This window comes from Megascapheus bottae, chromosome 26 (genome assembly GCF_031878675.1).
Source record: "Megascapheus bottae isolate mThoBot1 chromosome 26, mThoBot2.hap1, whole genome shotgun sequence".
NCBI classification, from domain to species: domain Eukaryota; kingdom Metazoa; phylum Chordata; class Mammalia; order Rodentia; family Geomyidae; genus Megascapheus; species Megascapheus bottae.
The window spans coordinates 18,780,300-18,805,618 of NC_143534.1; the positions used below are offsets into that span (position 1 = coordinate 18,780,300).

Sequence of the window (25,319 nt, forward strand, 5' to 3'; positions counted from 1 at the left end):
TCCCCATCCCAGTTATATCTATGTTTTGTGTGTATGCACATATGTGATATGTGTAGATACATATGCATGTATGTGTACGAATGTCTATCTTTTACGTCTAGATCCCACAGACGAGCAAAAGCTTATGATTATTTGGCCTTTTTTATTTATTTTAGTATTGGGATCTGAACTCAAGCATATCTCATTTATGCTAATCTAAGTCATACACAATTGCAACCCTGTTTTAAAGCAGCTCTGTTGAGATAAGGTCGCACTTCCTGCTGTAGCATACCTTGAGCTGTGATTTTCCTATTTAGGCTTCCAGTCATTGCTGAGATTGCAGGCGCATAACACTCTGTGGGACTGTAGCCTCAATTAAACTTTTCTGCTTGGTCTGGTGGGGAATTGCCATCCTCCAAATCTTACTTTTCCATATAGCTTGAGGTAACAGACGTGTCCCTACCACTGAGCTCAGCAATGAGTTGTGAAGGGGTCTCAAACCACAGCTCTACAGACATCAAGCAATTAGGATTATACATATGAGCCATTAGTGCCCAATTTTTAAAGTACATAATATAAAATTCCATATTCATCTATTTTTTTAAAAGAATACAATACTGCCCACTGAAGAGTCAGCCTGGTTTGATAGAAATTTAAATCACAAACATTTTATATTCTTTCATTATTGCCATACGTAAGACTAAGTGCATAAGTAGTGCACATAAAGGAAGAAATGAGTAATAGTAAAATGAGGTTACTTAATTTTTAAGGTTTTTATGAAGGTATAAAATATGTAGTAACATACAGAATACAATGCTCTTTAAATAACAATGTAAAGCACACAAGAAGTATAGCAAGGTCAACATAAACAAGACATCCATTTTATTTAGGAATTATTAAACTTCATATGTCAATGTATGATCACTCTATAATCTTGTGGTCTTCAGTTCATATCACAGCATACAATGTAACTTCCAAACAAAGCTTGAGATCAGGGGGACTGGCTCAAAACAAACCCAGGCAAACAGTTCACAAGACCCCTTTTCACCAATACCTAGGCAGTAGGCAAATGCCTACCATCTGTCATGGGAAGCTGAGATCCCAAGAATCATGGATACTAGCCAGCCCAAGCAAAACTGAAGTTCTGAGTTCCTATCTCAGTGGAAGAAGCTGGGCATTATGGTACACATGTGCCAACCCAGCAAAGGCAAGAAACATAAACTAGCAACAAAGTAAGCCTCTGTCTCAAAAGAGATAGTGCAAAATAAAAAGTCTGGAAGCATGTCTTAACAGTGTAGTAACTTCTTGGACAGCACAAAGTCCTAAGTTCAAACCCCAATACCGAGGAAAAAAAGAATGGCAAAAACCATATCACACATGTACACACTTATAATCCCCACATTTGGGAAGCTGAAACAAAAAGATCCTGAGTCGAAGGCCAGTCTGGAATACACAATGAGCATAGGCTAGCCTATGCTATATAGTAACACCTACCCCTCCCTACAACTAAAGGACAGCAAGTAACATTTAATTGTATTTATTAAATATCTATGGTAGAGAACTTATACTAAAAATAATAACAAGCTCATAAGTAGAGGTCTATTCAGACCCATTAATAAATGCCAAAACATTTAAACATTACTAATTATAAATGCAGAGTGTTTTACATCTTCAGAGAACCATAATTAATGGCAGTAAAACTATTTTATTCACTGTTTATAAGGTCACAACACATTTGTTTAGGCTGTGGTTTACTGATTTAAAAGAAGGAAAAAGAAAAATGCTTTTCCCCATAAGAGTGCAGGGCATAGGAATACATGGCCACCTTGGTATACAGATCTCAGCCACCAACTCTAATCTGTGTATGCTTCTGGTGAAGTAGGCCCTTAGTGATTGGAAGGGGCAGAAGTGGTGAAGAGAGTAAGGATAGAACTCCACTGTAAAGGAATGATCCAATGAGTCCACTGGCAATATTAAGCTCAGGGGAGCAGCACGAATTTGCTTTTACATTTATATTTTTTCTTCTTATAAAGCATACGTGTTCTTGAATTTTAAAGCATTTCAACAAAATATACAATAAACTATAAAACGTTATATTACACAAATAGTGTATTATCTTCTGCTTCAAGATTTTCCACATTATTTGATAACATTTAACTCATTATAGTAATGTGAAGCCTTTTCATTGCTTCCTATCCAGTTTTTGAGCCTCATCCCTACTGTGTTCCACTCACCCCACACAGTTCAGCAAAATCTGGTTTGCAAGTTACACAGTGTATGTGTATGTATGAGAGAGAGGGGAGGAGGGAGGAGAGAGAGAAAGGGACTGATCTTTGCACATACTCTTTCTCCTGTATGGAACACTTGTTTTTTATACCTTTATGGGGGTAACTAATACATGTCTTATAAGACAGCACTGTATCCTCTGCACATAGGATCAAATATCACAGGAGTTACCAAACAATTTCCTTAATGCTCATCTTTCATTTCCTACTACATTATAAGCTGTTAAGGCAAGGTACTCATATCATTGGTTGCAGTGCTCTACTTTATCCAATTCACAGAAGAATAAACTCAGGCCCAGAAAAATCACAATATTTTTCGCAATTTCATAGACAAGTTCCCAAATTCACTGGCAACTTAATAGTACAATCAAAGGGTTTGGGGCCAGGAATGTGGCTTAGTGGTACAGAGTGCTTGCCTAGCATGCACAAAGCACTGGGTTTGATTTCTTTGGTACCAGAAAAAGCTGAAAGTGGTGCTGTGCATCAAGTGGTAGGGGGTTAGCCAAGGCCTTGAGTTTAAGTCACAGGACTGGCAAAAAAAAATATCAAGAGTTTTATTTCTCAGTTCAATGTTCTAATACATATATAGATACCAGATCAAAAGTAATTGACATTAATGTAGATTATTCAATTCAAATATAAAGTTCAAAGGAGTAATATAAAGTAAGACTCTAAAGATATATGTGAACTATAATGATTCCCTTCTTGAACACTAGTTTGTTAAACATGTCATTTGAAATTTGATGTAAAAATCAATGTTAATAAATTCTTTAATAAAAAATAGAAAAAGCAGAAAATATATAAACCATATAAAGATGTAAAAAATGGCAAAAGAAATACAAATGAGCGAACTATCTGAACAAACAGTTCTCAGGAGAAGAAATACAAATAGCTAGCAAATAGCTAACAAATATATGAAGAAATGTTCAACATCCTTAGCCATGAATTAAATGCAAACCAAAACTATGGAGTGAGTTTCTATCTCACCCTCGTCAGAATGTCAGTCACCAATAAAACATACAATAATGTTTTTGGAACATGTGGGGAAAAAAGGAAACTTTATACACTGTTGATGGGAATGTCTATATTGGCATAACCATTGTGGGAATCAGAATAGTCCTCAAAAATCTGGAAACAAATCCAGTTTATGGTGCTATCACATGACTTTAAGGTAAATATTCAAAGGTGTATAAACCAATATTAAGAACAAGTTTTTGTTGGTAGGGGTTGATTTTTTTAAGCTGTAAGTATATATTAGATATAAGACCCTTGCTTCATGCATAGCTAGTAAAGCTCTTCTCCCATTCTGGGGGCTATTTATCTTGTTGGCTATATTATTTGCCATGCAGGCTTTCTTTGATTTGCTGTGATTCTGGATCCTCACTTAGGAAGATTTGACCCATGCCTGGGAGCCTTAGTGTTTTCCCTATTCCTCCCTGTAATAACAATATCAGATACTGGCCAGGATGTGCCCAAAGGGAACGTTACTACACTGTTGGTGAAAATATAAACCTGTTCAAGCCCAGTGGAAAGCAGTATGAAGGTTCCTTAAGCAACAACATAGAGCTTTTTCATGAGACCCAGCAATTCTACTCTTGGGCATTTATCCAACTGATCAGGAACAAGGCCATACAAAAGCTACAAGCACAACCATGTTTCACTGTGGCAGTCTTTACCATAGCCAAGATATGGAATCAACTCAGATTTCTCTCAGTTGATGAATGGATAAAGAAAATGTCACACACACACAACACACACACACACACACACACACACACAAATACTATGCTTCCATCAGAAAGAATGATTTTGCCCCATTTGTAAGGAAATGGAAAGAGTTGCGAAAAATTATAAGCCAGACTTGCAAAAATTATATTAAGTAAACCAGACCCAAAGAAACATAAGCTGCATGTTTTTTCCTCATTTGAGACTGCCTCTGTATAAAGACAAAAAAATACACTTGGACATGATAAATTAAACGGTACTCTAAAAAATTCACAGGGAGACCAAAGGAAGATAGTCTTAAGAGAGGATCAGGAAGGCTCGGTAGCTATTTGCATATCATCATATAACATGATGTTTATCAAAATGAACTCCAAGAAATGGAAACAAGACATTTCTTATTTTACTTTTTGTGATTTGTTGTCTTTTGTTTTTCCCTTTTTGTGCCTATTTTTGAGTTCCGTACTTTTTATTATGCATGTAAGTTTACCTCTTTGGGGGAAGGTAAGGGGAAGCACAGACATAGAGGGATAAAGGGCAAACTTATTCAGCAGTGATACTAGACACTATGTTGAAAATAAACTATGCAACTTGGGAGGAGGGAGAGGGTACAGGAGGGAAAAATTGGGAGAAAAACATGGGAATAAGTGATATTATTGCAAAGAATGTACTCATTACCTGGCCTATCTAACTTTAACCTCCTTGCACATCACATTTACAAGTTTTTTATCTTTTGCATATTACAGAAGGCTGTCAAAGGTAGGTTAGTAAAGGAAGATTAAAACAGAATAAGAGCGAGGTACCAGTGGTCCATACCTATATCTATAAACTACCCTTGAGGTTGAGTGGAGGATCACAGTTCAAAGCCAGCCCAGGAAGAAAACTCTCCAATTAACAAGAAAAAAAATTGCTAGAATGATGGCATGCCTCAAGTGGTAGAGGGCCAGCTGTGAGCAAGAAGGCTAAGTAAAGAATTCTAACAGGAGTACACAAATCTTATTGAAAACCTAATGAGTTATATGTAGAACTTTTCATTTAATACTTTTGGACCATGGCTGACAAATAACAACAGAAATTATGGAAGGTGAAACTACAGATAAGATATGCTGCATTACATTTTAGCTCTATTAAAGGAGGCATGAGTCACTGAACCCAGTTTGTTTTGTTATAATTGCTGTAAATGTCTCATACTGCTAATTTGTAAAACAAATTTTGTCATAGGTATGGATAGAAAAGACAAAGTATCGGGTACAGAGTTCATTACTTGCCAAAATTTCAAGCACTGGAGAAACACACACCCTCCCCACAGGATGGAGAGTCGTGGGCAGCAAGAAGATGTTTGTTTAATATTAACCATATTTTCTTTAGCAATGCCCACATGAAGATCAGATTTTACTTGTATAAAAATTCAAAGGCATCCTCAAAAACATCTACAGCAGCAAAAATAACAAAGTTGCTTTATGCCAACTGAGTGATAGTCCAGCCGAAATACACATTTTAAGAAGGATTTTAAAGGAATTCTTTTTATTGCATATATATCAGTCCACAAAACTTCTAATTTGACATGATTATTTAGCTAGTGGCATGCACATTTATCCCTTTAACAGGTAGTGAAGAACCATTTTACCATATGATCTAATCAAGATACCTTTGTAGCTTAAATCTTCTGAATTTTCTTTGAAAAAGGCCCACTTACATTAGTTTATATCTATTAGAAATGAACAACATAAATTTCCCTATAAATCAATGGTTATACTGCAAAGATTCAGAAATCTTTTTCAGTCTTAAGTAGTTCTATAATTAGTTCTGTAATTTCATCACACCCTCTAATCACTCATTGCACACTAATGTATATCTTCCAATGTGGGCACAATTTTTCTCACCTTTTATTTCAGTCTTAATACAGGTAATTAAGAGTAGCTGGCCAGGAAATGACACACACTTGTAATCCCAGCTACTCTGCACACAGTGATCAAGGTGATGGTGGTTCAAGATCAGCCAGGATAAGACACTGGTGAGACCAAGTCAAAAAAGTCAGCCATGCTGATCACAATTGTAATTCCAGTGGTGTAAGACATGAGTAGGAAGATCTCGGTCTGAAGCTTGAGCAAAAAAGCATAAAATCTTATTTGAAAAATGACCTGAAATCTAAACAGAGCTGGAAGTGTGGCCCCAATGGACTTACCTAATGATGATAAGGTAAGGTATTTGTGTAGTCAGTTTAAACCCCAGTAACATAAAAAGTAGATAAAATATATTTGTACATGATATTGCATCTGTGTTGATATCTGGTTCTAAAGCATGTGTTTAAAGAAAAAAGGCACTGAAAAGTTTAAACACAGCTATGAAAAATAATCACACTATTATTATAAAAATCCAATTCCCAACTCAATACAAGTTTCTACTAAATACAGAAGTGCATGGAACTTCAGAAAATACTGCATACTGAAAAAAAATTTTTTTAGGTATTAAGTAAGTATTCCTGGGCTTTTATTTCAGGGTCATTTTAAGCAACTGATGTTGCTTCAATTTATAACATACATAAGTTTTCCTTCAAGGATTCATTAAAGGCTCACATATGATCACATGACAGTTAATTCAACTATGAACAGTGCTAACTGTTACATTATGGTACTGGCATTACAGTATTTACAGAAACACCATTTAAAATTAGGTAAATAAGTTATTTTCAACATTTGAGCTAATGCAAAGTTCAAAGACTAGCACTGGTAGCTCATGCCTATAACCCTAACTACTTAGGAGACTGACACTTGAGGATCATGATTTGAAGGAAGCCTGAGCAGGAAAGTCCATGAGACTCTTTATCTCCAACAAATCACCAAACAATCAGAAGTGGAGCTGCAGCTCAAATGGTAGTGTTCTAGCCTTGAACACAAAAGGTCAGGAATAGTGGTCCGGCCCTGAGTTCAAGCCCAGGACAGATCAACACACACACACACACACACACACACACACACACACACACACACACACACACGTTTTAATCTGGATGTTTATGGTTTGCTGAGCAGCACAAGCATACAATCAATAAGCATAGACTCTTAATTTAAAGCCATGACATACATTTACAAGTCTAACTTAATAGATTTAAATGTATATACTGATACTTAACTAGAATATGGAATGGAGAAAGAGCACCAGTAGAAAAGAAACTTGAAAGAAAAGATAAAATCTAAAAACCACTAACATCTGAGTGACTGCTGGCTAACAAATATATTGGCAACTGTTTGCAGACCCCTATAGTTCAAATCTATATAAGCTATGGAAAACTTCTTATATCGTATTACCAATTGCAACTCCCTTACTATACTTAGCCATCTTATCTTTTGACAAGAGAAACGATATATTTGCAGGAATCTTACTCTGAACAAAAAGTGGAAATTCAGATATACAAAATGAATATAAGCAGTTATGGCATTTTCTTCTCCAAGCCTAGGAACATAAACTTCTTTTAAAAGAAAAGTCTGATTTAAAGCAGACTGGATGAATATCAAAATTTAAAAAGCTCAAATTCATAAAAACTGCTCAAGTTAAAAACAGTTCTTACTTCTTTCTAATGACAGTAAACTAGAAAACATTAATGTCTAATTTATTAGGTGCCAGTTTTAAGTGACAGTAAGACTCAGAATTATACAGGTTTTAATCAGCACAGAAGATAGACATAGCTTATGATACTACTGCATAATAATAATTTTTGTTAGCATCCTCTACTGGTAGTTTCCTAAGACAGCATGAAAAAAAATGGTGCTAATGACAGAAAGGTACCAGCCTGCTGTTCTAAGGTAAATTAATCACCATGTGGTCCTCAGTCACTTGAGTACATTTGTTAAGAAAAACAAGAAGGAAGAAAAAAAAGAGAGGAGAAAGCCAGATATAATGCAGGAAATAAGACAAAAAATTACAACCAAGCATTAAATTATAGCAGTAAAAAAAATCAATGTTAGCAATTCTAATGTCACTCCTTCACAGGTGACCAAGCTCATTACACAGTCATCATACAAGATTTGAGGCCAAATATTGCTATAATGGTTTACCTCTGTTTAGATGCATTCTCTGATACTGCCATTAATATCCTACACCTTGCAGATATATTCTAGAAAGAAAATGTTTTACTCAAGGCTTTGCTGCACAAATCTGCATACCACATTTCAAAATGAATAAAAATATCATTCACAACAAAAATAGTTCTATGATTACCTCCCAGGGTATACATCATTCTTTCATTAAAAGATTTAAGAGTTAATACTTCCCAGAGCATTATCTCCAAAATATCTGCAGCTTAAATATGACTGCGTTGCTAAGAAATATTAACCGGTACCTATTCCTGAGGTTTCACAACACAATGGCTCATAACTTCATTTTTCATATGCAAAATATGAAGCTAAATCAGGTTGGCTATAATGATCAGCAATGGATGAAATGCATTTGAGAACAAAAAGAAATACAAGGACCTAGCCAAAAGTGATGAAAATGGAAGATACCTGTGGTGGTACGGTGCTGTCTCAAACACCTTTTGTTTTCTGAGAGCAACGCATACCGCAGACAAGACGTTTCTGCTAAACAGCCCCAAATCTGCTTTTTCTAATATCAAACACAAAGGTAAAACACTGACAGCACGCCTGGTAAATCCATCCTCCCCTGAGACGGAAACCAGCAGACAGGAGGGGGCTGACATACATGCGGGAGAAAACTAAACACCATCTTTTTCTACCTGCACAAGTTGCCATTTGCTGCAGCGATCAAGAATCTCTTTCCTGTTGATTTCAAGTACCTTTCAGGATAGCTTTTTTTTCCCCTTTAAGTCATCTGTTGATATGCCTTACGAGTATAATATTCCTATCACAAGATCTCTAGGAGAAGAATCCATTCTTTCCTGTCCAGGTAAACATGTTTACAGCAGCTGCACGGACGCTGGGTGGTTCAGACTCACATGTCACACACATGTCGTCAGCAACAAGAAAAGCCCCCTTTCCTGGCGATCCACATTTTAAATAAGGTAAAAGCGAACAGCCCTTTCGGAACCAACTTACCTTTCATAAAGCCACATCAGCAACAGCGGCCAGCGGCTCAGTACACAACACACGCTATGTGACGCTAAGACAGGAAATTAAAATAGCAATCGCCTGTGCTCCGCTTCTGGCAGTAACAAGTCATCTCTCCCCCGCGAGGAGACCAGTACACCTTTCGGCCTTAACCATGCCTTCGAAAGGCAAACATTTATTCGAAAAAAAGTAAAATCATTCATAAGCCAGTGACTGCAATGTCAGCTCCATTATATCAACGACACGGATTATGATTGAAAGGAAGCCTCTCGGAACAGCCTAAAAATCTTCCCATCCGATTCTACGCAGGAAACCCCACACAAAATCCAGAATTGCCAGGAAAGGTTACAAAACCTCGCCTTTCTCGCCCCGGAGGGGAGGGAGGGGGGAGCCGGGCGCGGGGGAGTGGGGCGGGGGGGGGCGCCAGAGTTGTGACTTGAACACGTATTTCCCCGCGTTCTTTCTCCGCGATCGCATGGGGGCTCGGTGATTCTTCCACTCCCCCAAAGTCCTCGGGGGGGGGGAAGGAAAAAAAAAAACCACCGAGCCCCTCCGTCCCCAAGGCACGCGCAATTCCTTATATAGCCGCGGCCGCGGCCGGCGCAGGGCCGTTGCCGCCCATTATTATACAAACAGGTACCCGCGCCCGCGCGGGGCGGGGGCCGCCCGCCGCCCTCCGCCCGCCGCCCTCCGCGCGCCCGCCCGCCCGGCCGGCCAGTCTCGCCCCGCTCGCCACAGGAACTGTCCAGACAATAACAATCAGCAGACATTTCGCCGCTCCGCTAGACACAGGGAAGGCACCGGATCGCCGCCCCCTCCCACCTCCACAGACACACAACGGCCAGCAACTTACACCGGCGGTCCCGACTGCAAACGGCGACCGTGCCGCCGCCGCCACCGCCACCACATGCTCGCTCTCCTCGTCGGCCTGCCTGCTCCCCTCTCCTTCTTCTCCTTTATTATTATTGTTTAAACAACTCTCACGCCGAGGCGAAGGGGGTGTGTGTTTCCCTGGCACATCAGCACCAATCAATACTACACTGCAGCTGCGTGCGGCGGCGCGAGCCGCCGCCGGGTGCGTCCGTCGGTCCGTCCTCCCCCTCCCCCACCCCGTCTTCTCCCCCCCCCCCCCCCGCCCTCCTCCATCTCCTCCTCCTCCTCCTCCTCCACTCGAGACCCGGAGCGCCAGCCCAGTCCCATTATCCGGCTTCAGCGCTCCGTCCGGTCCAGGTAACAACTCCCCGCACCCCCCCCCCGCACCCCAAAACCGAAAGAGCCCGGAGCGCGGCCGCGCTGGCGCAGCCCCGTCCCGACGCGGGCGGAGGATCTGTCTGTGGTGCTTCCCGGGTGCGAGGATCAGGTACTAACTCCACGAAACACCCCCGCCGCCATCCACGCAGCTCCCCGCGGCAGCAAGTAGACGCCTCGTCCGGATGCGCACCCCCCACCCTCCACACACACACACACACCCTTCCCGGCCAGCCCTCCACCCGTGACGCCCCACCGGAGCTTCACCACACAGGGACCGCACTCGCGGGCCTGAGCCCGAGGCGCGCGGAGGAGGGGGCGCCGGGGGGACCCACGGCACCGCGAGCGCGCGGGTCACAACTTTACCGCCGCCGTCCGAGCCCGGTCCGCCCGCCGCGCCGTGGCGCGCACCGCCGGCGCCCGCGCACACGCGCGCACCCACACACACAACACACACACCGATCCACACACACACGCGCGCGCGCGCGCCGACGACACGCAGCCCGTGGCGCCCGCAGCCCGGCCGGGCCCCCGAGCCCCGAGCGCCGGCGCCCGCCGTGGCCGTGGCGCGCAGAAGCCACTTTGCACGGGCGGCGCGGGGCGCAAGTTTGTGCCTCAGCTCTCCGGGGTGGGGGGGGGGGCCGGGGCCGGGGCGCCGCCGAGGGCGAGGAACGCGGGGACGGCCGCGGAGGAGGGGAGCGGGAGGCGCCGGGGGGCGAAAAGAGTGGGGAAAAGTGCGGAAAGAAGCAACAGCCGCTCCACCCGGGACCAGAAAAGTGGCCGGCCGCGTCCGGCCGCCCGCCCTGCGCCGGGGATGCGGCGGCGGCGGCGGCGGCGGCTAACGGTCCAGGCTGGCGGCGGCGGCCGGAGCCGCTAGGCGGAGAGAGCCCAGGTAAGAGACATAACGGTTCGGGGAGAGCGGGCGGCCGCGGGCGCCTCGGCACGGCGGCGGCGGAGGGGGGCAGAGCACTACTTTCTACTTTCCCACTCCACTTTGCCCGTCCCTGCCCCGGCCGCCCCCAGCCCGGCTCGCCCCCCTCACCCCCGGGGCGCCCCAGCTGCCCGGCTCCCCCTGACTCCGCCGCTCCCGGGTCCCCCTCCGCCACTCACCGTTATTGCGCCGCGGGTTCGCCTGCTTTCTGCGCTTACACCTGGGGCCATCCGCCATGATCCTCTCGCCTGTGTCTAAATGCTCGAGTCACCTCCTCCCCCTCCCGCCCTCCCTCCCTCCCTCCCCCTGCTCCCCCCTCACCCCTCCGCCTCCACCCCTCCCCCTCCCCACCGCACCTGGTTTACGACACTCGCGGCTTTACGACATCACCTTCCTTACACCTAGAGGCGCTCGCTCTACGGCCGGAACCTTGTTGCTAGGGACGGGGATGGTTTGCGGCAACCGTGGAGGCTGCGGAGTTTGAACTGAGTGGAGAGGAAAAAGTTTTGCGTTGGGTTTCCCCCTCAGGTGTGGTTGCGGTGTGGGGGTGAGGGCCTGGGGGCGCCGGGGAAGCGGAGGGCACCGGCTCAGCCGGGCGACCGGCCGGCGCGGCGGGAAAGGTACAAAGTTGGGGGGCTCCGCAGCGGGCGGCTTCTGGACTCGGCCACACCCGCCGCGCTGTGCGGGGCGCCGGCGGCGGGCTGGCTCCGGGCTCCGGGCTCCCGGCGGCGCCCTGCCTCCCTCCGGGGCGCCCGCGCGTGCGGGTGCGCCCGGGGCTGCCCCGGGGAGAGGCCGCTGCGGGGAGCCCGGCGCGGGCTGGCGGGGACTACCTGACCCGCTCCGCGCCGATCCCCGCCCCCGCCAGCGACCGGGCCATGGGAAGTGACTTCAGCTGGACCGAGAGAGAGAGAGAGAGGCGAGAAGTTCCGCCCGCGGGAAAGCGGAACGAGCACTGCCCACGCTGCGCCCGTCTCACTTCCTCACGGGCACCGGGCTCTCACCTGCTGTCACCTCCCCGGGGGGCCCGGGCGGCGGAGCCCGGAGGCCGCAGAGCAGCCGCCGCGCACAGGGTGTGGGGTGTGTGGGATTAGGGGATTGTTTTTGTTTGTTTGTTTGGATTGTGTGTGTGTGTGAAGTCCGCAAGCCCTTGGTTGTGCAAGTGTGGGGATTTCTGAGAAAGACTGGACGGACGGCGCCCACGGCACCGAGAAAGCCGTCCACAGCGTTGAGTGGGATTTCAGATCGGTGTCCTTGCTCCCCCTCTCCACTCCCTGCTCCCGATGAAGAGCTGTTGGCGAGTGTGCTTACGGACTAAGTGAGCTAAGCCATATCTCCAGTGTCGTGGTGCATAAATGTGCGCGGTAGCAGGTATTGAACACGGTGTGGAAAAGCCAGAGGATTAACGGAGAAAATCGGCGAGCACATTGTGGGCACCAAATACCTGTTCTGTAAGTTTTGCTGCTGCATCCATGGTAGGATTTTTTTTCATGATACTGTAATTGTGCTTTTTACATCTTTACCCCCCCCCCAATTTTTAGATGTATCATGAGTAATGCTCTCAATCCTTCCAACTGAAATCATATTAACTAGTGATTTTTCTTAAAGTTTGATCTTGAGTAAAGGTGAAAAAGATTTTGTCACGTATCTGTTTTGGCGCATTATCTATGCCTGCCACGGGCTCGTATACATTATGTAGCTGCATCCCCCCAGTGCCAAATCTAGAGTCAGAGTCCTTAATGATTACTTTAAATATAGGTAGTCATTTTCTTCAGTGCCACACTGAGACTCATGCAAGACTGAGTAATATTCTTGCTTCAATTGGTTCCATGATCATTTTTTTTTTCCTCTTAAGGGTTGATTGATAATCTTCATTTACCTTCTGAATCAGGTCATAAATTGTCTTTTGTCAAAAATTACCCCTTCTAACATTTTTTACAATCAGGAAAAAATTATAACTAGCACATATTTTACTTACTTTTAAACTTAGGAAGTATTATATGTACCACTTTCCGGTACATCCTTACCAAACTTCTGTGTTCATCCTCACCTTAACGTTTGTCACATAGAGTAAATGAGACATTGTCCCTTACTTCAGTGGTTAATGGCTCAGTTACCTTGAGCTAATTAAGCATTTTGGAGTGAGGGAGGGTGGTTGTGGGGCTTGAACTCGGGGCCTGGGCACTCTCTGAGCAATTTTGTTCAAGGCTAGCACTCTACCACTGAGCTAAAGCTCCACTTCTTGCCTTTTAGGTGGTTAATTGGTGGTAAAAGTCTCAGGCTTTTCTACCCAGACTGGCTTTGAAACACAGTTTTCAGATCTCAGCCTCCTGAGTAACCAGGATTACAGGCATGAGCTACCAGGGCTTAGCTCCAAGAATTCTTAACGATGTGAACAGATATCTTTTTGGATGGCCTCTTTTTTTTGTGACATTCATTAATGCATTCTAGCCACGTACTAGAGGTTTAATTTAATAAATATTGTTCATCTACTTTATAATACCTTATGACAGGTAGACTGAAGACAACAAAAGTAAATCTCAGAATAAAGTGCTCCTCTAAACCTGATGTGTGTGTGATTCATTGCTTTTTATGTCTGTAGCTTATAATGGGGGAAGAAACCTTTCAAATCCATTTATAGACAAAATAAAACTTTTGAAATTTAGATTGAAATCAGTAGAGAATACTGATAGGCATTTAACATGGAATTTTTTGTACTTACGATTCGCTTTTAATAAGTAGATTAATGTTTTTGTGTGTGTCGATACTGGTGCGTGAACTCAGAGCCCCATGCTCTTGGACTACCTTTTCCTCTCTGTGCTGGCTCTACCACTCGAGCCACACGTCCACTTCCTACTTTTTTTCTTCACTAATTGGAAATAACACTTATTTGTCTGCCCAGGCAGACAGTTCTCAGTTCCCAGCTCTCAGTTCTCAGATCTCAGCTTCCTATCTATGATAATAGGCTTGAGCCACTGGTGGCCTGTGAACTTTTATTTTTTTGAAGACATGGTTTGACTGTGTAGCTCAGGCTAGCCTGGAACTCACCACACCCCTGCCAAGTGCTGCTGGAATACGGGCATACACCACACTGAGCTCAGGGTAGACAAAATTTGACATGAAATCATTTTTTGAACTTAAACTTATGTATTTCATAGTTTTCAACATGTGGACACTTGTATTTCATTTTTCAAACCAAGGAGAACAATAATTCTCTGATCATAAAAATGAAAAGATAACTCCATTGAAGGATAGAATATTGGTACTGCACTTCCACTCAATATATTTTCAGTCATAAAGCTTTGAAATAAAAGGAATACACCTGACAGATGTTATTCCTGAAAGTAAGTGCTAGGAATGGTGGTGCCTATCTGTAATCCCAATAGAAGGCAGAATTGGAATGATTGAGATTAGAGGCTGGCTTGGGCAAAAAGTATGTCAGACTACCTGAAAACTTAAAACAGTGTCTGGAATATGAATGGTAGAGCACTTGCCTATAGATCCTGAGTTTAATCCTCAGTACCACAAGATCCAAACAATAACGAGAAAAACAACTAGGTTCATTGTTTACAGTGAAGAAAAAAAAGGCAATGATCATTTCATTGCTGCAAGTTCACCAAATTGTGCAAATCCAAGGTCAGGAAGGAAACATGACTATAGACTAATGCATGAGCGTGGTCCATAGGCCTGTGTCAGCCTTTCCAGTCCATCTTCCCGAGGGGTGATAAACTGGAAAATGCCCCCCATAGCTCTATGTGATTTTTAAAATTAATACTGTGCACATAAAGTTCCCCTCTGGAGAATAAAGTACATTTACTATAAATTAGTGAATGCTAGTAGGTAGAACTTAATATTGGGAGCAGTATCTAAGTGTAACCATACATGAGGATAGGTTTGAAGAATGCCAGAAAATAAACTATACATCCCAAAGGTACAATGAATGTTATTTTCCATAAAGGCACAGTAATTAAAATTTATTAAAAACTTCCTAAAGGGGTTATAGTGACCATTGTACTCATGATCCAGCTTTTTGGATTGAAACCCCTTTGCACAATTTAAGAAATTAATAAAACTATTTCAGTAGAGGGTATCATTGACCTTTTGAACACAAATGTTACTTGCCTCAGGTAATTTTCACAAAAGCAGGAGCAAAGTGGATATTGTTTGAATTTTAAGTATTTAACAGCTGGTTGGTTCTGTCACAGGTATGGCTGTTTCTGTAAAGTGTAAATTCTTGGTTACAGTCACTACTCCTATTCAATCCTTGGAGTGTTTATATTTAGGTCTCTGCAGTAACAGATATTAGACCTTCCATCATGATTATGATAAAAGTGATGATATTCAAGTGTATGCACAACTAACTTTAAGACCTATTGTCAGACTACTCATTCTTCTCCCTCAGGCCTCTATTTCTTTGCTCACTTTCTTCATTCTACTTATATAACTAGAGCAGACACTGTACCTCTTCCCACTATTTTATTTTTTTAATCATATTTCTTTGTCGCTGATCTGACACAGTCCTGTTTGGATCATTTCCCTTTCTCTTTTAGGTCAGGATTTTAAAAAATTATTCTAATTCTGTAAAGTATTTTGCTTTTTCGCGTGAGGCTTGTTATTCTCTGGCTTTAAAAAAAAAATCCATCCTCTTTCTTTCCCAAGCTCGGAGAGGCTTGTTTCTATGGGCCACATCACTCAGGTTCCTTTGCCCTCTGGCTTTTATTTGATTTCAGCCAATTTGGAAAGCAATGGCAAAGGATCAGAGCAGCAGAGAGAATTGAGGATATTTATTCCACCCTCCTGCCTGGCTGTGGCTACAGCCTCATTCTTCTCTGAAGGCCTGTGGCTCCTGTCAGACACCTCTGCCCTGAAGCTGTAATCCTTGCCAAGTTCCAAAATCTTCCCTGTACCTTCTGTCCTAGGGGTGGTAATGGCTGCATGCTTAATTACTCCTTCCCTAAAACCTGCCTATATGTTTGTAGGTAGTTTCCCTAAGCTGTCTTCAGTTACACTTTGAGTATGGTACCTACTTCCTGCCAGGACCCTGAGTAATACAGAAATTGAAATTAAAATTATTTTAAACTTATCAACAGAAAACTATTCCCATTAATTACATGAAACTACTATGAAAATACCTTACTCATTGAACAAGTATATGCTCACATTCTAATCTGTGAACATATAAAATGTGGCAAATGCAGTGACATAGTAATTATTCAATAACTTTGTGGAATGAAGGCTCCTACCACAATATAAAATCCAAGCAACCTATACTCTTAAAATGACGGAAAAAGACATTATAATATTAACAATATTTAGCATAACTAGTTAGTTGTACCTGATAATGTTTCATACTGTTCTTATTACATAGAATCATTTATACTTATCAAATGGCCCCTTGAAATAATGACTTTATTTTTCTTACTGTATGGACCCCTAGGGTGGTTAACTAATTCTGGCCAGTGAGATATAGGAGGATGTGGTATGTACAACTTGTTGAAAGACAAGTTCTTCAACAGGAGGGGTTCTATTCTTTCTTTCTCTTTGCTGGCTCAAGCTTTATAAAGGGTGCAGAAATCTGGGAGCTGGTGGCTCACACCTGTTGTTCTAGTTACTCAGGAGGCTGAGATCTGAGGTTCATGGTTTGAAGCCAGCCTGCACAGGAAATTCTGTGATGCTCTTTCAACTCCAGCACACTATCCAAAAGGCAGAAGTGTAGTATAGTTCAAGTGATAGAGCACTAGCTTTGAGCAAAAACAGCTCAGAGACTGCACTAGGGCCCTAACTTAAAGCCCCAGGAGGCCACAAAGAAAAGGGGAGGGATAACAGGGAGAGGGAAAAAAGATTGAAGCAGAAAACAGGAAAACAAAAAAAGCCAAGTCCTTGACAATAGAATACTATATCCAGTCCCAGCCCTGGTGTTCTTTTTGAAACACATATGTTATGTAAGGCACAGTTATCTCAGGTTGTCTGACATCTGCAGCCGGTTATGCCTGTTAGTGTGTAACTGTATTCACTCCCTATTGCTGCAGGGAAAAAATGTTGTAAACTTAGTGGATTAAAACTACTAATTTAATATCTTATGATTCTGGTAGCCAGAAATCAAAAATAGTTCTTGTGGGACTAAAATCAAGGTTTTGGCAGAATTGGGCACCTTCAGAAAACTCTAAGGGAGAATCTGTTTCTTTGCCGTTTCCATTTTCTAGATGCTGCTCACATTCCTTGGCTCTTCCTCTTTCTTCAAAGCCAGTGACATCTGGCAGAGTCTTTCACACTTTACCAACTTACTGGTTCTCTCTATTCAACTTCCCTCTTCCACTCATAAGGCCTTTGCGATTAGCTTAAGCCCACTTAGATAATTCAAACTCTCCCCATTTCAAAATCATCTGATTAGCAAGCTTAATTCCACACGAAATCTTGATTTCCATTTGCTATGTTATTGACATTCATAAAATTTCGACATTGCCATCTTTGAGGAACACTGTTCTACCTACCTACTACACTATTTAAGTTTTACATTTTGTAATTGGGAAGCTGTTATCAATTTTTTCATCTAATTTTATATGCTTTCGTAGAACACTTAGCTTTGTGCTACAAACTATTTGTTTGCCATTCCCATTGCTTGGGAACTGTCCTTGGGCATTTTTTCTTCAAGGCTAGTACTCTACCACTTGAACCACAGCACCACTTCCAGATTTTCCTGTGTATGTGGTACTGAGGAATCTAATCTAGGACTTAATGCATGCTAGGCAATCACTCTACCCCTAGGCCACACTCTTGGCCCAAACTAACATACTTTTTTGGTAAGCATATTATATAAATTTCAAGGAAGTGTGGTGTCCATGAGCGAGATAGCTAAAAGAAGGCTTTCTCAAAGAAGTAATAGAATGTGTCAGGAATATGGAGGGAAAGAGTCCATTAAAGATGGAATCACGTATGCAAAAACCTCAGGATGAAAGCATATTTCCTTGGGGTACACATCCAGTAGATTTAAGGAATTGAATAAAGTGGGGCTGCAGAAGTGGTTTCCAGATGAGGCTGCACTGTAGGGTTTGACACATTGTATTGAAAGCAGTGGTAGGCCATTTTTTTTTTTAACTTTAACATATATACATTGTATGAGAAGAGAAGTTAATTAGTGTTCCCTGAAAGAGAAACAGAACTGAGTAGGAGAACAGTGTTAAGACTATTAAAGGTGTTCTTTTCCTTCTTTTGAATAATCATTTAAGAAAAATAATTCAGCAAGTGAATGTAAGACAAATATACCCCATGACTGTGCAAATAAATCACAGATGAAGTAAAACATTTGAAGATTATATTAGTAAGTAATATCATACTGCTGTTAAAAGCTAGGTACTAATAAAGCATAAATAATATTTCCCTTGCTCTAGATTAAATGATTTTGTGGTACTTTTGACCTTCTAATACTGCCATAGAAACACATCAGGCCCTCAAAATGTATGATCCATGAATAAATATTTTAAAGAGTCCCATATATATATATTTCATTAATATTTGCAATTTTCCATTGTTCAACACTAACCCAAAAGCTAAATTTGTCCCCACTTCATTTCTACCATCTTCTAGATTACCTTACATATTTCTGAGAAGGCAGAGTTGTTGTCTCAGAACTTCTCCAGGTGTCAGAATTCTGGGACTTAGACAAAGAGCTCCATATAATCCCTTCATTTCAGAGCACATTGTATAGACCATTGGTATACCATTTATTACTTTCACTATAGTTTTCTATTTATCTTTTCTAATGTGAACTATTCATCTTTGCATTTCTGATACCCAAAGCAATGCATATCTTAAGGGAAGTATAATCAATTATTGTGGAAATAATGTGAAGTTCTTACTGTGGATGAATCTTTCCAGAATATTAGATTGTATTTGAATTGTTTTATCTTGTCCAAGGTAAGCAGTAAAAGTAACAATAAAAATGAAGTTCACAGACAAATTTAAAGTCATATGTTTAAGGGAAGATTCCACTGGCTCTCATACACAGTGCCATCCTGTTCAAGGCTGAAAGATCATTTTGATGCATGTAAATGCCATTTCAAGTACAGGTGGAATGATTCTGACTAAAGAACAAAAGGAAGAAATGGTAGTTGTATTTTTATATTAGTTGAAATATTATCTATAAATATAGTTGATCTATATTACATTATTTCAGGAACTGTCTCCACGTTAAGCAAATTTCCTATTATAAAAAAGATGGCACAATGCAATTAGATGGCATGTGGCACCTAGAGTATTTCTTTAAGAAATACAAGTTAAAGGCCAGGGGTTTGGCCTAGTGGTAGAGTGCTTGACTAGCATGCAGGAAGACCCAGGTTCGATTCCTCAGTACCACATACATAGAAAAAAAGCTGGAAATGGTGCTGAGGCTCAAGTGGTAGTGCTCTAGCCTTGGGAAATTCCAACGACAGTGCTCAGGCCCTGAGCTCAAGCCCAAGACTTGCAAAAAAAACACAAGTTAAAGACTATGAAAGAAATTTGAAATTTGTCTTAGTTTTGTTTCTTAGTTGATGCATCGCAGACCCCAATTTTAACTAAAGTGAAAAGATAGGAACTTTAAATATATCTGTTTTCTTCTTTTAAAAAAAATAGAATCTAAAAGTAGGAGTGAAGCCATGTCTCACCAGTGAAGAAATTAGAACACCTCTAAATATAAAGGCAGGCCACTCCATTTCTTGCCTCTGTTTTGATTTTATTTTGTTTCTGGGCCACCTGCTGTGTATGGAGTGATATGGCTTCTGAAGAGGAGATGAGATGCATCTACCATAACGTCATTGCATGATATTTAAAAGCTCCAGTTGTGTCATTCAATAAAGATTTTTTTTATTGTATTTTGATGTAGGGGTGATGTATACAGGGGTTACAGTTGCATTCATCAGGTAGTAGGTGCATTACTTCTTGAACATTGATACCCCTTCCCATGTTTTTATCCCACTGTCCCTCCCCATCATCTAATTTTTCCCCTTCCCTTCCCTATTTTAAATAAACAAATTAATGCATATACAATATACCAGGTACCAAAGTCAAATATAGTAACAACACGAGATAAATCATAAAGGGGGGGGAGAGAAAGGAAGTACTGTGTGAAGTTATTTCTTTTCTCAATAAATATTTTGAGAAAATGGATAGTGTACTTATAATGATGTCTTAATTTTGTCATATATATATGAAAATTAGTGTTCTGCTGTTTTCACTCACCAGATGGCATTTTCCAGTATAGTTATATAAACTTCATGATTTTTCTTTTATACTTTATTGTAATATTCCTCAAGTTGGTAAATGTGCTACGATTTGCTAAGCCAGTAAATCAGTAAGTCACATTTAAAAAAAATAAATGATAAACACACATGTGTAGTTTTCTAATCATTTTCTGGGAAAATATTCTCAAAATAGGGATTACTTAGCAAATTCCAGTAAATATTGTTGTGTCTTATTAACTATATTATCAATTTTCTTTTTTTCTTACTGTATTTTATTGTTGGGGTAATTGCAACCTGCAATTTGTTACTTAATATTGTAATATTTGTGCCATTTATTTTCTTGACATTGAATAAAAAATAAAAAAGTCTTCTCTTTAGTAACTCAACGTTTTTCCTAGACTGTTTATGCTTTTTTATGCTTGCTAAAATTACCAGAAAATACATATCATATCACTTTCTAAAGATCGAAAATTTTCTGGTGGATGTTATTAGTCAATCCACAGAGTAATATGTTTACATATTAATAAATATCAAGTTAGTTGATAGATGAAATTATCCGGATAATTTATGAAAAGGAAGGATTAAAATACTGTGTGATAGAAATGTAATTAATCTCTTGAGCTGATCAGGTGAATTTATTATAATTTATTTCCTGTTCTGATTTTATGTCTATGGAAGACAATAAATACTTTAAAAAGTGAAACTGAAGTCTTATTTCTTTTTTTCTCCTCGTTTTTGTCCTCCTTTGAAATCACTTTTTTCCCAAAGTGGATATGTTATAGACGTAAATCAAAGCACTAAGATCTGTTTTGTAAAGTTGTTAACAGTTTTCAGGTTTGTCTTTATTCCATCTGCTCTTCTGCTACTACAGAGCTGACTAAAAGACTGCCAATCAAACAAAAATATTTGATACAAAGAATTTTCCACCCTATTAGGTAGGTACTTATTCCATGAATAACTCAATAGTGATTGAATCTTTCTTTTTCATATATAAAATTGTTCTGTTCTCTTCATGTGTACATTCCTCTTCTATATATTCTTGGAAGACACAAATCAGGTATGGCGCAGCAAAAGCCATCATAATGCCTTATAGGAAACCCAGACTGGGATGATACTGTGGATGCCTCTTAATTTCCAGGCCACTTGATAGCAGATACAGTTCATTACACCAGAAAATGGCTTGATCTTGGGAAAAGAGGGTCCTGGAGGTGAGGGAAAGCCTTAAATACAGTTCAACTTGCAACTCAGTCATTTAGATCTAACTAGAGAATGATTGATTTCGGCTATGTTCCAGATACAGAATGAGAACTTTTCTGTAGTAAGTTGGTGAGTTATATATGTCCTGTGTTTAGGAAGAAAAGTAAGGAAAACAAGGGAAAAAATCCTTTTCCATCCCTCTTCTCCTTCCCCATCTGCGAACAAGTCCCATCTTTATTTGTTGTTCTCCACAGGTCAAGGACAGGAAAGGACAAAGCCAGGACAAGATTCTAAAGCATAAGTAATATAAATATTCAGAAAAAAATTGAGGAGCAGAAGTATTTTAGTGAATATTTTGTTGCATGTACAATAATTCAATAAACAAAATACAAATTCTGGGCTGGGGCATTGCTAAATGGTTGCACACCTGCCTATCATACTCAAGGCTCAGTTCCAAATACCACCAACATAATCTTTGAAAGACTTATGATTCTTTTTGTATTTATTTTTCCCTTTTATATCAGTACCTGGGCTTGGACTAAAGGCCTCAAACTTAATAGTTGTGATTTGTGCTCTACCACTTGATCCATTCATCTAACATTTTTCTGGCTAATAGAAGATGGAGTATTGAAGACTTTTCTGCACAAGCTGTTCTAGTCTTGATCCTCCAGGACTCAGCCACTTGAGTAGCTAGGATTACAAGTATGAGCCACTAACACCTGGCTTATGCTCACTATTTGGGTACCCTCATGAACACAAAAACTTTCCTGTGCTCTGATGAGCTACCTGCCCACTCACTCCCATCTTCCCATTACCTATCAGCTCTGATCTCTCACCACTCACCCCCAAATTTTATATTTCCTACTCAGTTGTTCCATATCTTAACTCTTACACACACTTACCAAAACTGTGAATTTAAAAAAACCCTGTAGCTGAGCTACAGGGTACGCTGATGGCTCACACTTGTAATCTTAGCTACTCAGGAGGTGAGATCTGAGGTTCACAGTTTAAAGCCAGACTAAGCAAGGAAGTCTCTGAGGCTCTTATCTTCAATGTATCACCCAAAAGCCAAAAGTGAGCTGTGGCTCAAGTAATAGAGCCCTAGCTTTGAGCTAAAACTGCTGAGGCCCTGGGTTCAAACCTCAGGACCAGTGCTCATTCTTTTTTTTTTTTTTGGTCTCCCTCTCTTCCTCTCTTATACACAACTCCTGTAATCATTAACGTAGCCGAATAATATTTGTTTCCAGTCCTGGGGCTTAAACTTAGGGCCTGGGCACTGTCCTTGAGCACTTTTGCTCAAGGCTAGCGCTTTGCCACTTGAGCCACAGCACCACTTCCAGCTTTTTCTATGTATGTGGTACCAAGGAATAGAACCCAGGGCTTCATTCATGCTAGGCAAGCACTCTACCACTACACTACACTCACAGCCCTAAATAATGTTTTTGATATAAAGATAAACCATAGGGATCCCATTTATGACATGTGTGGAAGATGATCCAGGTGGTCACAGTTCATTTTTAGAGCACTCAGTGACTTGAGCCTTTAGAGTTTTTGCATGTCTAAATTCTATGAGCCAAAGAAGAAGTTTCAATTATAGAGAAAACAGCTTTAACAAGAGTAGGCAACCTCCCACAGTGGCAGTCCGATGTTTGCTTCCATTGTCAAAAACTACTTAAATTTAGAATTAGAATTTAGTATCCTTGGAATATGAAGGAATTTAGATTATCTATGGATGTGAATGCACATGACAACACATCTTTGGAATTCTGGAGACAGAAAATGTCAAGAACATGTGTTTTAGAGTGAATGCCTCTAATGGGAAGGACTCAAAACTAGAGTGAAAGCCAGCGTTACATTGCTGGTGGCATAGCCCGCAAACATAATAAACAGATTCTTGTCAAAAATTAAAATCATTCTTAGCTTGGCATGCTAGTGTAATCCAGCAGATGGGAATCTATGACAGGAAAATTAGTAGTTCAAGGCCAGTCCAGTCTATATAGAAAACCCTGCTGTAAGTAAATAATAGGCTTATTTTTTCCAGTCTTTCATGTATACATATATCAATGCATCATGTAGAATAACATTAATATGTACAATTTTTACATAACAGTTTAAGCAAAACTCTTCTGAGTCACTAGCTAAGATTTTACAACAAAAGAAATGATAATGAAATCAGTCTCTTCAGGGATTCAGGATGGAGCTATTACTGGCTTCATGAACAGGAATTCTTATATTTTCAATAGCAGAGAAGGTCAATGTGGTATTTCATTATAGAAAATAGTACTCATTGTTTTTAGAAACAACCATGTCCTAAGTAAGAAAAAAAAACTGAGGCCAAATGTCAAGCCAAAGATGTTAAAACATACCATTAACCACACAAACCTAATTTGGATCCACAGGAGAATTCTTAACCTTTTAAAAGAGAAATACTTAAGAGGAATTTATATAAATTCTTATCGATTTGTTGTTAATGTGCCTATGTTCTTGGGATATTACAAAGAACTAGGTAAACAATAAATCCTGCCTAGAAGAACTTATATGCTGACAGAAAAAGACAAGTAGCAAATGATAAGTAGATGAATTATACAATACAGTAGAAGATTAAATGCAGCACATACAGTAAGGGAGATTGGGAGTGGTGGCAGGATTTCATAATTTTCTCTTTAACTTACAGAGCATCAAAAGTCTAGTGCTGTGTAACACTGTACATGCTTATACAGTGAAGAGATTGTCATTGGAGCCAGGCAAAAGCTATCCAGTAAGTTATTGTCTGATGTTTAACTCAATAAATCACATTTGTTTCAGAGCAGGTGTCAAGTTGTAGAACTAGCAAGGTTTATTCTATGTTTGGAGAAATACATTTTTTCATGAATGCAATGATAAACAAAATCTGTGATGCTTCCCATTAGTTGAATCCCAAGCACCTGTTTCTTTTTCATTTACCTTACTTTTGTTGTTTCTTTTAGTGAATACTGTTTCCCTGCTCTTTGGAAAACAAAATAATTGAACATATGTACAGTTTCAGTTATGAAACATTTACATTTTTCCATCAGTGTTAATGAAGACATCATTGTGTTTGTATGCTTTAGAAAATAGGGAATCCTTTATGCCACTACCACAGATGTATATGGGTAGTTGGTATGTTCAAGTGGAAGGTGAAGAATATGTGGGATGTACTACTTAGGGACATACAGCGACCATTAGCTTCATTAGTCTTTTATTCAGCTCTTTTAACTTTATCCTAATTTGTTACTGAGGTAATAGTCTCACTAGGTGTCATTGTCAGTGACATTGGAGTTCGAGATCATATAGAGATAGGAACTTCTTCCCTTTTATCTCAATTCTAGAAAGATCATTACGATTAGGAAACTAATGTATTACTATTAAACTACAATAATATTTGCTTAAGAAATTTGTGCTTTTGAACACCTGACATCTCACTTGATCCTCATAACAGCATTTATGGTGCAAGGAATATTCATTTGAAATTAATGTTCACAGAGGTTATTGAATCAAGGTCTCTAGCCTAGTAAGGTCAGAGGAGTAAGTGTTGAGCTAAAATGAATAAATTCTTTACTGTCCTGGAAAAATAAGCACCTGAATGATTTCTGCTACAGTGATATGGTTTTGTGGTGAACGCTGGAAAAATATGCAAATAGGGCTGTCCATATCTAGATAC

At 40.7% G+C, this 25,319-nt stretch overlaps 1 protein-coding gene and 1 long non-coding RNA gene across 7 annotated transcripts in view; one reads left to right on the forward strand and one right to left on the reverse strand.

Moving 5' to 3' along the window:
* Zeb1 (zinc finger E-box binding homeobox 1) overlaps positions 1 to 11,477 on the reverse strand; it is a 141,545-nt gene extending 130,068 nt beyond the window's left edge. For 2 of the 5 annotated variants that reach the window (XM_090319076.1, XM_090319073.1), the window contains exon 1: positions 11,408 to 11,477. In XM_090319076.1, coding sequence (XP_090175202.1) covers positions 11,408 to 11,465 — 58 coding nt within the window. In that variant the 5' untranslated portion in view covers positions 11,466 to 11,477. Of the gene's footprint in view, positions 1 to 8,718; positions 8,734 to 9,037; positions 9,313 to 9,902; positions 9,943 to 11,407 lie in introns of those variants that run through there. The other 3 variants (XM_090319077.1, XM_090319075.1, XM_090319074.1) reach the window with 3 other exon arrangements.
* The window catches only part of LOC150046030 (uncharacterized), a 63,205-nt gene continuing 48,851 nt past the window's right edge, over positions 10,966 to 25,319 (forward strand). For both annotated transcript variants that reach the window (XR_016532716.1, XR_016532715.1), the window contains exons 1-2: positions 10,966 to 11,189; positions 24,315 to 24,398. This is a non-coding gene — a long non-coding RNA (uncharacterized LOC150046030). The remainder of the gene's footprint in view (positions 11,190 to 24,314; positions 24,399 to 25,319) is intronic.